The 15,068-nt window shown below is 46.1% G+C and overlaps 1 protein-coding gene across 5 annotated transcripts in view; it reads right to left on the reverse strand.

Annotated features, from left to right (window-relative positions):
• DISC1 (DISC1 scaffold protein) overlaps window positions 1-15,068 on the reverse strand; it is a 483,193-nt gene that overhangs the window by 386,567 nt on the left and 81,558 nt on the right. For all 5 annotated transcript variants that reach the window (XR_013232748.1, XR_013232750.1, XM_077346332.1 and 2 more), the window contains one exon: window positions 10,643-10,697. Coding sequence is in view for 3 of the 5 variants with exons in the window: in XM_077346332.1 (XP_077202447.1) it covers window positions 10,643-10,697 (55 nt within the window). In the remaining 2 variants the exon portion in view is untranslated. The remainder of the gene's footprint in view (window positions 1-10,642; window positions 10,698-15,068) is intronic.

Here is a 15,068-nt window from a genome sequence, read left to right on the forward strand (position 1 = left end):
GCAATTCTATCTCAAGTGAATATGAACAAATCCAAATTGCTGATTTTTCCTATTTATCTGTGGAATCTGTGGAATCTGTTAATCATTTTCATTATGCTGTATGCTCATTTACTCTCACACTTTACCTATGTATGAATTTATTACTTTCATTCCAGGACACTGTATCTGAGGAAGTGTGTATGTATATTAAAACTTATACCTTGAATAAAATTTTGTTGGTCTTACAATTTGTTATCCTATCAACAACTGTAAGAGATTGCCTGAATCTTCACATCTCTCTAAAAATTGGACAAGCAATTCGTGGCCAAAATTAGGTTGGAATTAATAGTCCTATGCATTTCAGTGGGTAAAAATACAAGCACATCTCTTGAGTCCCAAACAAAAATGAAATTTCAAGTTAAATTTTCAGATCCATTATTCCTTTAGTCAACACAACTACCCTTCAAACTGTCATTACTAAACACATAACTGGTTCCTTTTATTACTTTATTAAATTGCGATGCTATGTAACTGAATTATCTTTACTCTATTTTCTGCTCTATCCCCATCTCAATATCCCAAATAATTGTCTTATGATCCTGATTTGGCCAAACAATGTGTTCAAGCAAGCTGAAGATAAATTATGTTTTCTTTTCCAGATAATGAGACGATCATTTAAAATATTCAGTCATTTGTACAATGGCTACAATACTCTTATACACTCAAAATTAGAAAACTACAAATTTACCTACAACAGAGGACTGGCTGTTGAAGATGCTAGAACCTGCTGAAATTTCTAAAGTTACAGTACTGGTCAGAAAGAAGACAACTTCTTTTATTATTAACTAGGGGCAAAGCCCGTTGTCTCCAAGAATACAACGGGCGCTAGAGCTTGGCAGTGGGAAGAGGAAGGGGAGGAGTTGTCCAGTCTGTAAGGGCATGGGGTTGTCATGTGTGTTGTGTGGGAGGTTGTGGTGGCATGGTGGCAAATGAGGCCATGGGTGTGGAGATATGGGTGTCAAGAACCTGTGGTGTGGAATGTTCGTGGATTGTGGGAGAGGACTGACATGTGGGAATTGTGGCATAGTGGTTACAGATGAGCTTTCCAGAGCCATGTCCTCAGATATGTGAAGGGAAAATCAGACTGGAGATTCTTCTTAGGGGAAGATTACATGGCAACCAATTCCCCCCAGTTCTGCGTCATTTCCCTTCTTGTGTGAATTAGGCCACATTCACCGAAATGCCCCTCTGCCCTAATACACATAGGGTAGTCACAGTACACAGGTGTCCACCCTGTTCCTTCTGTCTCCCATATTTTCACTGTTGGTAAAATGTTATGTGCCCACATGCTTCTTTCATGGTTGCTTCTTAGAAGAACGGATTTTTGTACCCTATTGCTTACTACCCAAAGGAGTCTCAAAGAGGTTTACAAACACCTTTTCCATTTGTCTCTCCACAATAGTCAACCTGTGAGGTATGTGGGGTTGTGAGAGATCTGAGAGAACTGGGAATGGGCCGCAGTGACCCAGCAGGCCTCAGGTGTCTCAAAGCATTTTCCAATCATCTTCCCCTTCTCTCCCCTTAGCAGACTCCCCATGAGGGAGGTGAGGTAGCGAGCCTCACAGGGAAGCTGGCAACCCTAAGAGGAAGACTGTCTGTGCACAGCAGTCTTGACCTTAGTAAGGTTTTTAATACTGGTTTTTTTATTTGCCAGGCCAAGGTTATTTGCCAGTTACTATTTCAGTTACGATGTGTCTCCAGACACTTGTTCTCTATTTAGTTTCAGGCTGTAAATACTTATTTAGATCTTCCTGCACTTTCCAGACTCACAGGACTGATGCTGGTCTGCCTGTCTGCGCCCCAGAATACAAACAGTTGCTGATAAGGGCTGGCCATAATCCATAGGCCAGGAGGGACACTCCTGCACCACTCCCTAACAACTGCAGGCAAACATGGCTCATTTGAAGGCTGGACTCTGAGGCATTGTACGATTTTGAAGTCCCACCTCCAAACCTCCAGGAATATTTCCAACCCAGGGGTAGCCAACCTACAGGTGTGGCCTGGAGAGCTCCTGGAATTACAGCTCACCTGCAGAGTATAAAGATCAGCTCCCCAGGCAGCTACTTTGGACAGGGTTGTGGTAGAGAAAAACATTTAAGGCTTCCCACACAGGTTGTTGTTGAATTGAAAGACATGAGGCCTACTGCACAGGGTTGTTGTGCAGATGAAACAGGAGACAAAAGAGCCAGCTTCCTCTGCAGAATAATGCTGTGCAGTGGCCTCAAATCTGCAGAGAGTTGCAAAGAAGAAAGACACATGGCTTGGCTGTGTCTAACCCCCGGCCAGAGCAGTATTTTAAGTGAGAAGGGGCTTTACTGTGGCCTCCCTGTCAGGTAACTGTTTGGCAAAAGGGGAAAGTCCCCCCCCTCAAAAGGAAGGCCCTCAGGCTCCCCTGCGTTGCTCTTGGAAAGGCCTCCTTCTCTCAGTCAGGGCCTGTCAGAGGCTCCTTCGCAGCAGGCCTGAAGGGGGGGAGGGGGAGCACTCTGCAGCCTCCTGCCAGCTCTGTCAGGGTTCTGAGGCAATTTGCAGTTGGACATGGCAGTCAGGACAGCCTTGGGGCGAAAAGGGCTGGCGCAGCCTGTCCAGGCCTCTGTTCTCATCCCCCTTGGCAGCCCTACTGGCCTCCTCTCCCTTTGGTGGTCAGGAGCAGACTGGCAGCGAGACTAGGCTGGGTAAATGGAATTTTGGTCTGTCCTGGTGAGGGGCCAATAGGAAGGCACTTTGTGCGCCTCCCCATTGGCTGCTTGGCCCTGGATGGACACTCAGAGGACCCAATCAGGTGCCGCTTCGCGGCTCCTGATTGGGCCCTCTGAGTTTTTATCCTGGACAGGGCCCGCCCTAACTCCTCCCCAGGTGGCCTTACTCTTTTATTTAATAGGACCCTGTCCTATTTAAAGATTGGAAACTTCTTATTGACTTCTTGCAGGAAAAGGCGAGAGGAAAATGACTGGATGACATGTAGCTTTAGTGATTAAAGAAATCAAATGTAGAATTAATTTTAATTTTAAGAAGTACGCCTGACATAAATTGATAAATTTGAAGTGTATACTATAGTTTAACTGGTTGGTGGGAGACTTAAAAAATTGATGTAATAAAATTGACGTGTCTGTTCTTTGCTCTTTTTTCTTTTTTTTCCTTTCTCCTTTTTTTGTACCTTTTTTCTCTTTTTTAAAAAAAATGTTGGGGTTCGAGGAATACCCATTCATTTGAAACATATTTTAAAGCTGCAAAGACTATCATACCCTTTGATAACTCAAGTGCTTCATGAACAGATTACTGTTAAAAACCTGATTCTACATTTATGGGGTCAGATTGGGATCTTTTAATCCATTATCTCAGGACATATGAGTATTTGAAGCTTCCTCACACTAACCCAGAATAGATTCAAATGAGTAGGCGTGTTGGTCTGAAATAGCACAATAAAATCATAGTCCAGTTGCACCTTTAAGACCAACAAAGATTTATTCAAGGCGTGAGCTTTTGAGTGCAAGCTCAGTACTGCATCTCTGCCCTGATTTTAAAAGCCACTGGTGAAGTAGGCAAAGAAAACTGGTGTCAGGAATCAGGCTGAGCCCAGCCGGTGGAGTCCCAAGTGAAAGCGCATTAAGAATCCAACAGTCGGTTGCAAATTCTAAAGCAGAGCTTTATTAGGCAAAGTCCACAGTTAGCCAAGCATGCCAAGATCTTCCTGAGCAAAGATCTTGATAATAACAAAGTACATGGGGGACAGGTGGGGCAGATATAGGGCCCACCAAATAAGGGAGGGGTACGCACGGGGTTTGGCGGGAGAGCAGATAGAAATGACAAAGGAGTCCTGTTCCCAGGCTACCAGATGGCCAGGTGCCTTATCGGGGAGTTGGCACATTGTTGAGACCTAGCTGTCTCCGCAAGGACACTTACAGTCAGATTGATACAGTTGTTGGGGCTCCTCGCCCGCTGGGAAAGGAAGGGAGGGATCTTCTCAGAGGACAGGTTTATTGCTTTATGGCCTTGGGTTGCCTCGGCCGGAGGAAGCCTGAGAATGTGAGAATATGCAGGAGCAGTGGGGAACAGGATGGCATGAACCGGGGGGGTCATGACACTCGCCTCCCCTTAAGGCCCCCCACCCCTCCTTGTTCAGGTGCCCGCTGCCACCGGGGCTGGGCCCGGCTTGTCAGGGAAGCGGGAGTGGAATTTGCGGAGGAGAAGTGGGGCGGCTACGTCCTCCGCGCCCACCCATTCGTTATCGGAGTCAGGGAACCCCTTCCAGGAGACCAAATATTGTAATTGCTTGCGAAAGAGGCGGGAGTCGACTATGTCGGCCAATTCGTAGTGCGTCTCTTCCCCCACCATGACGGGAGGGGACGGACGGGACTGTGGGTGCCACTTGTCCGGCGGGGGAGCCTTTTTTACCAGACTGACATGAAACACGGGGTGAACTTTGCGGTAGGCTTTTGGAAGATCCACCCGCACAGTGACTTCGTTCAGCACTTGCACCACTTTAAAGGGGCCCACGAATTGATAGCTCAGCTTCTTGCACGGCCGCCTATTTTTGAGGTGGGGACACTCGGGGTTTTGTCGGTTCGAGACGTACGTAGCAGACGGGCCGCCTCCTGGCGGCGCTGGTAGGCCCGGTAGTTCACGAGATTCGTCTCGATCACCCCTGCGGCGTCGATCCACTGCTGGAGGTCTCCGTCCTCGGGGGGCCCCCGGTTGAAGATCCCGACGGTCACGGGGCGATCCAAACCATCCAGGAAGGCATTGATGATCTGGTTGTCATTCAAGGTGGTGATTCGGTCCGAGATGGCCCGAAAGTCAATGACGTAGTCCATCAGGGGCCTGCCTCGCTGCTTCAGCTTGGCCAGCGCCTCCGTCGCTTTTCGCTCACGGAAAGGGTCTCTGAAAGCCGCGCGGAGGGCGGTTCTGAAGGATTCTAAGGAGGTAGCTGCCGCCGTCCCCCTCTCGTACTGGGTAATCCACCAGTCCATTGCCTTGCCCTCTAGGTTGCAGCCCAGCGTACGTACTAAATCGGCCTCGTCCGTGAAAGAATCTCCCCACTCCGCCAAGAAGCCATCCACCATAATCAAAAAGTAGGTGAGTCTCTCCGAAGTGCCATCGAACTTCACCTTGAATTTCCGGCCCCCCAAATGGTCGTGGCGCCCTCCGCGGGCGGCCCCGTCGTTCGGCTGGCAAGGGGACGGTTGTGGGATCGGCGAGGGCGGCGGGGCGGCTGGCGGTTGAGGTTGGGGTTGGGGTGGCTGGGTGTCCACGGCAAGCGGGGCATAGGTCCCCCTCCTCGGGGCTGTCGGATGAATCCAATCCCCGGCCGGGCGATCGCCCCGGGGCGGCGGGGCCGGGTCCGGGGGAGTAGGGGTCCGCGTCGGGGGTTCCCCCCATGGGCCCGATAGAAACGTAACGGGGTCCTGGCCCCCCGGCCGTGAACGTAATGGTGAGGCTTCCCTCCTCAGGCGACGAGGTTCGTGGTGAGGGGGGATCTCGGTGAAAGCTGCGACCCGGTCAGGCCCCGGCCGGGGCTCGGGCTCGGTGTCGACATCGTCCTCCTCCAGCCAGGTCATTGTGCCGGTCGGACGCGAGTAGGTCAGGTGCTTGGGGGGAGCGAACGTGGAGAGCAGACCCGTGGCCGCAGCCCCCCCCAGGGAGTCGAGAGTCCCGTACCCCAGTGAAGGGGTGCTGTGGTGTTTGGGCTTGACAGCGGGGGCCGCAGGGGGGCACGTAGCAACTCAGGTAGCCGGGGCGGCTGGATCGCCTGGCAGGGATGCTGGTAGGGAGAGTCGGCCCTTCTTCCCCTTCTCGGAGGCAAGGGGGGCGCTCCAGGGTTCTCGGCGGGATTCGGCTTGGCGCAGGGCCCGGCGAAGGGCTTCGATTTCTCGTCGTTGGTCCCCCACGCGTAGCATCAGGCCCTCCAGTTCTTCGACCGGGACAAGGTGCTGGGGCCCTTCTCGGGTGAAATCGACCCCCACCTGGCGCCCCATTTCGACCAGCCGGCCCGCATCTCCTGGGTCTTCGGGAGACTCCTCGTCCTCTTCCTCGAAGGAAGGTGGGGGCGATTTCCCCGCCGCACTCGCAGAATCCTTCGCGGGGCTCTGGCATGGCGGGGATCGATGGTCCCCGGCGTCGGGGGGAGCGTCGGTGGCCCCGGTGTCGAGGGGAGCGTCGCCGGCTCCGGTGGTCAATGGTACCGTGATGGCACCGTCCTCCGCCCGCTCTTCGATGGGGATGTGGATGATCAGGCGCTGACGGCCCCCGTCCGGGGACTGTTCCACGATGTCTAACCCTGAGTCCTCCAGGGCTGCCGCGGCCATGGGGAGCGAGGCGCACCAACGGATGGATTAACAGGGAGAAGTGGTTATTATCAATTTGTCAGGAATCAGGCTGAGCCCAGCCGGTGGAGTCCCAAGTGAAAGCGCATTAAGAATCCAACAGTCGGTTGCAAATTCTAAAGCAGAGCTTTATTAGGCAAAGTCCACAGTTAGCCAAGCATGCCAAGATCTTCCTGAGCAAAGATCTTGATAATAACAAAGTACATGGGGGACAGGTGGGGCAGATATAGGGCCCACCAAATAAGGGAGGGGTACGCACGGGGTTTGGCGGGAGAGCAGATAGAAATGACAAAGGAGTCCTGTTCCCAGGCTACCAGATGGCCAGGTGCCTTATCGGGGAGTTGGCACATTGTTGAGACCTAGCTGTCTCCGCAAGGACACTTACAGTGAGATTGATACAGTTGTTCGGGCTCCTCGCCCGCTGGGAAAGGAAGGGAGGGATCTTCTCAGAGGACAGGTTTATTGCTTTATGGCCTTGGGTTGCCTCGGCCGGAGGAAGCCTGAGAATGTGAGAATATGCAGGAGCAGTGGGGAACAGGATGGCATGAACCGGGAGGGTCATGACAACTGGGCTCACAATTGCAATAATTAGCTTGCACTCGAAAGCTCATGCCTTGAATAAATCTTTGTTGGTCTTAAAGGTGCTACTGGACTCTGATTTTATTAACCCAGAATACTTAGCTCAGCATTATCTACTTTGCCTGACAGCTGTGAACTCCAGTTTTCTGTGGTGGAAGGTTTTGCTATACTTAGGAAGATCAGAAGGCCTATATTTTTTGTGGTTTCCAAAGTGTGAATTCTATTACCAATAATTTTTGGGATCGTTTTTACAGATCTGTAAATCAAGAGGTGAATCCTTCTGAGTATTTAGAAGACCACTTTACTTCCATTAGCCCAAAAAAGTATCTTGAAGAAAAATAGCATATCCATGTCCCCAAAACTGCCCTCTTTTTATTTTCACAAAGCACAGAATAGAGCCCTACTTATGTAATACAGAAGACAATATGGTCTGATTTAGAAATTTCTTAGCCAAATCTCAGTAGTGAAATACTGGGCTCCTGCTAATTCTCTGTTTTATCCTCATCTGTACGGTGGCAGAAGAATACTCATTTGCATCACAGAGTTGTGATGACAAACATAAAAAGAATTTACACATTTTAATCCAGGCCATGTTGGAACCACAGGGAGGTAAATAGATTAAACATCTATTTAAATCCTTTAGATTAAATCTTTCAGATTAAACAAATATTTATTTATACTTATGTAACAATTATTGCAATTGTGAGCCCAGTTTTCTTTGCCTACTTCACCAGTGGCTTTTAAAATCAGGGTAGAGATACAGTACTGAGCCAGGCTACTGTCTTCTTTGCCTGTGAAGTTAATCAACAGTGGCAGAAAAAGAGGGTGGCATAGTGTGGGCTAAGAAATCCACTCTTCCAAAATGTCATGCCATTTTCAGTATTTGATGTAATAATCACTTGGGAAATAATCACAAGAGATGGAAGGTTTTCTGAGCGGTCATGCCAAAGGTGGTACCTCTGTCAGCAGTGCACATCCCAGGGAGACTGAGAGACTTTATGACTTTGTATCGGATCAGGCATTGCTTTCTTTTTAAAGAAACGGAATGGCTGGGAATGACTGCTCCTTTTACAGGCAAACAACAAATGGCTTTTATCATCTTCACTTACAAAGATTCAACATAAATACTGCAAATTTTCTATGCCCAGGTGGTAAGGGGTGATCTGCTGCTAATTTTACTTTATGGGGATGAAGAATGCTTTTTTCTAAAAGTGTTCCAGTGCTGCTACTGAAGGCTGAGAAGAGATGTACAAAACCAGCAAGTGCTGGTTTTCTTCAAAATGTCTTTAAAATTATGTTTTTCACATGAAGGTGCCTAAAGTGGTAGATTTAAGTTAGACAGGGAGCTGTTTTGCTATACTCTGTATATAATAATTAAATTTTAGCTACTTTTTCTGACCAGGGGCTTATCTGTCCTTCTAAAGTTCATTGGGCTTGTGTTTTTTTTTTAAGCCATCTGCACCTGACCCTGATCTCCACTCTGATGCTTTTCAAATATTTCCATCAATCTGCACAGCTGAGGATTGGCTCTGCAGTCACACTATGTATTCTCCAGCAAATCCAAGATTGGATTTTCTCCACTTAATCAAGGATATGCAGACCCACAGCACTCTCTTCCAGGTGCAGATGTTTTGCCTCAGATGCTTTGCCTCATTTGCCAACCCTAGCATGGGCATTGTGCAGAGGTCTCTGCTGGTTGGTTGGCTCCCATCAGAAGCAGTCCCTTTAATTTCTGATGCTGCCTAAAATCTCTCTGTGCTTTCATGCTGTGAAGCTGTTTCTCCTAATTTACAAGTATTCTTTAAGTAATGCAAGAAGAAGGAGCTTAAGACCAGCTGTCTCTACCTCCAGCTGCCTTTGTCTCCACATGTGCTTCAGGGGGGGGGGGCACAGGTTGCTCTCTCTTTCCAAGCTTGGCAATTTGTTTCCTAAAGTGAGGAGAAGAAATTGTCTATCTTCCTTCAGAAGAAAAATGAGAGAAAACATCAGAAAACCTGGCATAGAGCCTTTGAATGCAGTGGGTCTATGGTGGCTTATCAGTGAAGACTTTTGAAAAGTATTTCCCTCCCCCCAGCCCTTAACTTTAAAACAAGAAGCACTGAAATGCAATGTTTGAATTGAAAAGTCTGCTCCTGCACAAACCAATCAACAGAGACCAATCAACAGTTCAAACAAAGGGAGGTGGGTAATCTCAGCAACCCGTTTTTTCTTATTAGCGTGCAGAGTTAAACTCTGCTATTTGGAGGAGAAAGTCTGAGAAAGAAGCTATGTGCAGATGTGAACAGGATGAGGATTAAAGTGATACCACTTCAAATCAAAATTAAACTGTGAGTGCAATCAGGACCCAGGATTAATGCTATAATTAGATTAGCATTTAATTAAATGTTACATATGCATACTGAAGGATCTTTACAGCTGCCAGATATTATTGTGTCTAATTCTGAAGTCCTGGCCCTGCACCAATAACAAAATGAGTATGACAACCAGTAGGATTGCCAGGACCCCCATGGCCCCTGGTGGAAAATGGGGAGGTTCCAGATGCAGAAGATCTGGGGATGGAGCATGGGGGAGAATATGACCCTCAGTGGGGTCCAATGTCACAGAGTCCACTTTCCAAAGCAACCCTTTTATCCAGAGGAACTGATCTTTGTAACTGGATATAAGCTTTTATCCCACGGGAGGTTGGCATTCCTAACAATCAGGCAGGAATACCAGAGAAGATTCTGAATACATGGACCAACAAATATCATTTTCCTCTATGACTACCTTGTTGGCATCCCTACCATTACCACCAAAAGAAACCAGATTCTATGTACACAGGGACTACAGCAATGACCACATTTTAATATGTTGTAAATCAACCCCAGCCTGTCTGCAGAGAGGGGCTGTCTATAAATTAAATAAATAAATGAATTATTTGCTATAATTTGGGGAAACACCTTTTGATATAGAGAGATCCCTATGTTTTATGAAAGAAATAAGCCTGTCCTGTTTTGAGTTAAAAATAAAGTACAGAACTTCATTTCATGGTATAAAATCACTGCCCCCATATCAATCCATTGAAGATAGTACAATAACTCAGAGCTCCTAATACCAGTACACATTTGTTCTATGCAGAAGGGCTTCTTACTGTATTTAATAGCCGTAGAGGCAAAACAGTCCAGATGGTTTTAACTTGGTCATAATTACACCAATTATTGCTCCTATAGAATCCACATGCGACCAGCTGGGTGACCTTGGGATCACCACAGCACTGGTACAGCTGTTCTGACTGAGCAGTGACATCAGGGCTCTCTCAGCCTCAACCACCTCACAGGGTGTCTGTTGTGGGGAGAGGAATGGGAAGGCAACTGTAAGATGCTTTGAGCCTCCTTTGGGGAGAGAAAAATGGCATATAAGAACTAACTCCTCTTCTTTAGCTACACGCCAGCAAAATTGGGAAGATTTCATTTAATAAAGTAGAGATTTTTATTCCAATCATTTAGCTCTTTTACCTAGTATAGAAACCTAACCCAACAGACATTTGATGCATCACATCACATGTTTCTTGAACAATGTATTTTTCGTATCAACCTTCTCATAATCACAAAATATTAAACAAAATTTTCAGAAGGTCATTTACAGACGACTTACAGTAAAGTGATTGTCTCATTAGTGCTTCAAATTCACAAGTAAAAATGTGATTACAGTTAAGGTATACTTACTTCAGCGGCAGTATCTTTAATGGATATATTAAGGGACCACTCTTTTTCTTGAAGCCTAGAAATTAATATTAATTAAAAAGTTGGCATGATCAGAAACTCAAGGCCTGATAAACAATGTAAGAACTATACCTATACTTAAGTTAAAACTTATGTATTCACTGTTAACATCAGAAAACTCATTCATTTGTATTAGTATTTAGAACAGATTTCAAAGCACATGTTCATCAACATACCTTAAGGGCCAGCTTCTCCCATTCACTGCAGTCATCTTCAGAGGCCCTGCTTTGGCTACTCTGCCATCTGAGGACAGATGGATGGTGACCTGAGAAAGGGCTTTATTTGGCATGGCACCAAAACTTTGGAACTCCCTCCCAGGGAGATCTCTCTGTCTTCATCCATCAGTGTCTTCTATCAGGAGGTGAATATTTTATTTATTTATAATTTAATTTTTAACCTGCTACTCCTGTTGACCAATTCATGACAGCTAGCAGTATTATAACCCACATTAAAACCCACAATAAAACCCACTTACCACATACAATTCTAAAACAGTACATATCAGTGGTAGCTAAACCCCCATCCTAACGCTACTTACAGCAGATGTATAACACCTCAGGGAGGGGAGTGTAGGGAGCAGCAATGATCTTGTCTGCTCAATGGGGAGCCCAGCCTCAACCAAAGACCTGGTGGAACAGCTCGTTCTAATGGGCCCCGCAGAACTTCGAAAGCTCTGACAGGGCCCTCAGCATGCCTGGGGGCTCATTCCACTAGATCGAGGCCAGGACCGAAAAGACCCTGGCCAAGGTCAAAGTTAGGCGAACTTCCTTTGGGCCAGGGATCTTTTAAAAATTTGTTTAATTTTTAATTTTCATGTTTAATTGTTTAAATTAAATGTTTTCATATTCACTGCCTTGGGGATCTTGATTGTGTCAAAAATGACATTAAATCTTTTAAATAAATAAAAATAAAGGAAGCTGAATACTTAAAAAGTGGGATTTAACAAGGGATTAACATATTTGAATCCTTACTCACCAGGAAAATCAGAGAGGGACCTTGGGTCAATTGCCCTCTTTCAGCCTAACCTACCTCACAGGGTTGTAAGGGTAAAATGGAGGAGGGGAGAAAATGATGTAAACCACCCCATCTTCTTGGAGAAAAAACAGGGTAAATATAATAAATTATTTGTTTGATTCATTAATAGGACTTACAGGCTACCTCTCTCTTACAAAGTCTACATGTGGCTAACAACAATCATAAAATCCAATACATATAAGTATTAAAACAATAAAACCATAGATATATAAAAGTCCATTTTTTGTTTTTCTTTTGTTTTTTAAATGTTCTGGCTAATCAACCAAATTCTTGAGTATATACAGTGATGGTGATGAAGGGGAGGTGATGGTTCCTGAGCCCCTGAGCTATGCTGGCAGTTCATTCCACCAGGCTGGAGCCAGGGCTGAACAGGCTTGGCTTTGGTTGAGGCCAAATGCACTTCTTTGGGACCAGGGACCATGAGCAAATCAGAGTTTGCCCATCACATCTTAAGGGAGCATATTTGAAGAGGTGGTCCCTCAGGTACACTGGCATATGGCCCTAAAGATTAAAGTCAACCCCTTAAACTTGATCCGAAATTTAACTGATAGCAGGTTGTATATGCGCTCTCCATGGGGTCCCCATGAGGACCCAGGCAACTGTATTCTGCATCAGTTGTAGTTTCCGGATCAGAGTCAAAGGAAGACCCGCAAGCAGTGAGTTACAGAAATCTAGTCGAGAGGTGACTGTTACATGGATCAATGTGGCTGGGTGTTTCAGGGCCAAATAGGGCGCTAGTAGTTTGGCTTGGCATAGGTGGAAAATCGCTTACCAAGCTACCTTTGTGACCTGAGCATTACAATCTGTTGCCTGAATCGCGCTTACATGCGCAATTACAAGCTGCAAGAAGTGGGATAACTTAGTGTTAAAGAGCTGATTTTGCCTGTGTTTACAAGGTCGATTATGAGGCCCTTAAGAACTCAAGGCAGACACATTGTGAAATGGTAAAATAATAAGCATAGACTTTATTAGAAAGAAAAATAATAAAAGCATAAAAATAACTAACACACCTAATAAGCAGTCATATAGAAAAGAAAGAAGGGTGGGGGAGAAAGGGTTCGGTATATTTATCTATCCTGGAGAGAATGGAGAGTCAGAGTAAAGCAACATGATCCAGCATGAAGGGAGGTTCCAATGGGCCCCGAGTTGGAAGGCACTAAGGGTGGCTTTGTGAAACCATGATTTATATGGGATTTTGGTGAGGGGGCTGTGAGGTGAGCACATGATGGAATTTTCCATGGGACAGGATGTTGGGCAATGCCCTGGCCAGGTCCAGAGATGGCTGTTGATGAGATTAAACAAAGTGTTAATGGGTCCAAGAAAAGAGAGCCATCATGTCTCAATAGGTCTACTAGCTAGTATTTGGGGAAGAGATTTCCCCTGGTGGAGGGGCCAAGGATGAGTTATGTGCAAGACAAAGAAGTTTGCCTAGGAGCCCCTGGGCAAATAGGATGGAGCCTGTCCACTTGATCAGCAATACAATGGAGTGGGGGGGGGGGAGGTTTAGGATGAGAGCAAGATTTGAGCCAGGAGGCACCTGGATCAGGCAGGGGTTGTCATTCTGAACCTAAGGCAAAGAGCAAGCTCTCTAAGATAGAGCAGTGTCTTGGCTTTGGCTTAAGCCTAGATTATTCATGGGTGCCAGTCTGTGAGGCAGGGGTCCTGCCATACTTAACAATTCCCCAATGGAGACCTACATATACAAGCATTCAACTGGGGATAGAGGGAGAGGGGAGCAGAATAGTATAAGTGAGGGACGCACAAGGTTTGTCTGAGTAATTCCATATCCCCCCACCCATTGCTAAGTCTGGCAAGGCTCCAGGCCTCACCACCATTAAGGTAGCCTGCGGCATCCTTATCCAGCTTGACTAGCCCCAATCTGACTGATTGCTGGCATCTGCCACCATAGAGCCCGGAACAGTTGCCAATATCCTCCTCTACCACAGCTGCTGGGCACAAGTCTGTCACCACTGAGCTGGATTGTATATGGGGAGGATTGAAACTCCCTATATATTTTATTTTTTAATTTTTTTCTATGAATGTGGGGAGTCCCCCAAGTTTACAGGAAAATCTATTTAGAGTCAGTGTGGCCTCAATCCCCAGACTCTGCAGATGGGAGTCGCATATTGTGTTAGTATACAGAGTCAATCAAAGCAAGGGTAGTAAATGATAACAAGTGTCCATTGGGTGTGGATGCCAGGGGAACAGAAAAGGAGGTCTGCTTTTTGCTTATTCAGAGATCCTAAAATAACATTGAACACAGATTCTGTAAAAGACCTTTGAGGTCTCTTCTGAAATGACATATTGAAAGTGATGACCTTCAATTCAGACCTAATCCAAGTCCTTCAAAAGAAAACAGCCACAATACTCCAGAGAACATTATCTGAAGCTTGCCTTAATGGAAAATATACAACAAAAATTCTATTAAAAGTCAAAATGGAATTATTTCCTTGCCCTTTAGCAAAGTCTGCACAATATGAATCAATCAGGAAATCAATAACTCCCCTGGCACTCTCAGTTTGCTGTCCATGAAACTCTCTGTGTGCTATTTTGCTTGTGCTATAAGAAGCAAATTGACTATCATTGCTTGACTTACTTGTACACTGGGTGTATTTTTCTACATGATTAATTGGATCACCTGTAAAGGGTACAGAGGAGAGCGACTAAGATGATCTGGGGCCAAGGGACCAAGCCCTATGAAGATAGGTTGAGGGACTTGGGAATGTTCAGCCTGGAGAAAAGGAGGTTGAGAGGGGACATGATAGCCCTCTTTAAGTATTTGAAAGGTTGTCACTTGGAGGAGGGCAGGATGCTGTTTCTGTTGGCTGCAGAGGAGAGGACACGCAGTAATGGGTTTAAACTTCAAGTACAACAATATAAGCTAGATATCAGGGGGAAAAAATTCACAGTCAGAGTAGTTCAGCAGTGGAATAGGCTACCTAAGGAGGTGGTGAGCTCCCCCTCACTGGCAGTCTTCGAGCAAAGGTTGGATACACACTTTTCTTGGATGCTTTAGGATGCTTTTGGCTGATCCTGGGTTGGACTAGATGGCCTATATGACCCCTTCCAACTCTATGATTCTATGATTCTATGATCACAAAACTATTTTTAGTACCAATTTGGTAATATTAGGTATAGATTGATGTTTTCACCCCACCAATCCTTTAATCTTTTTTAAAAAGTTACCCTGTAGAATCACTGAATCATAGAGTTGGAAGGGACCATGCAGGCCATCTAGTCTAACCCTTTGCTCAATGCAGAATCAGCCTAAAGTATCCAGGAAAACTATCTGTCCAGCTGCTGCTTAAAGACCACCATTTCCTTATGCAGCCTA

Source organism: Paroedura picta, chromosome 1 (assembly GCF_049243985.1).
Source record: "Paroedura picta isolate Pp20150507F chromosome 1, Ppicta_v3.0, whole genome shotgun sequence".
Classification (NCBI taxonomy): domain Eukaryota; kingdom Metazoa; phylum Chordata; class Lepidosauria; order Squamata; family Gekkonidae; genus Paroedura; species Paroedura picta.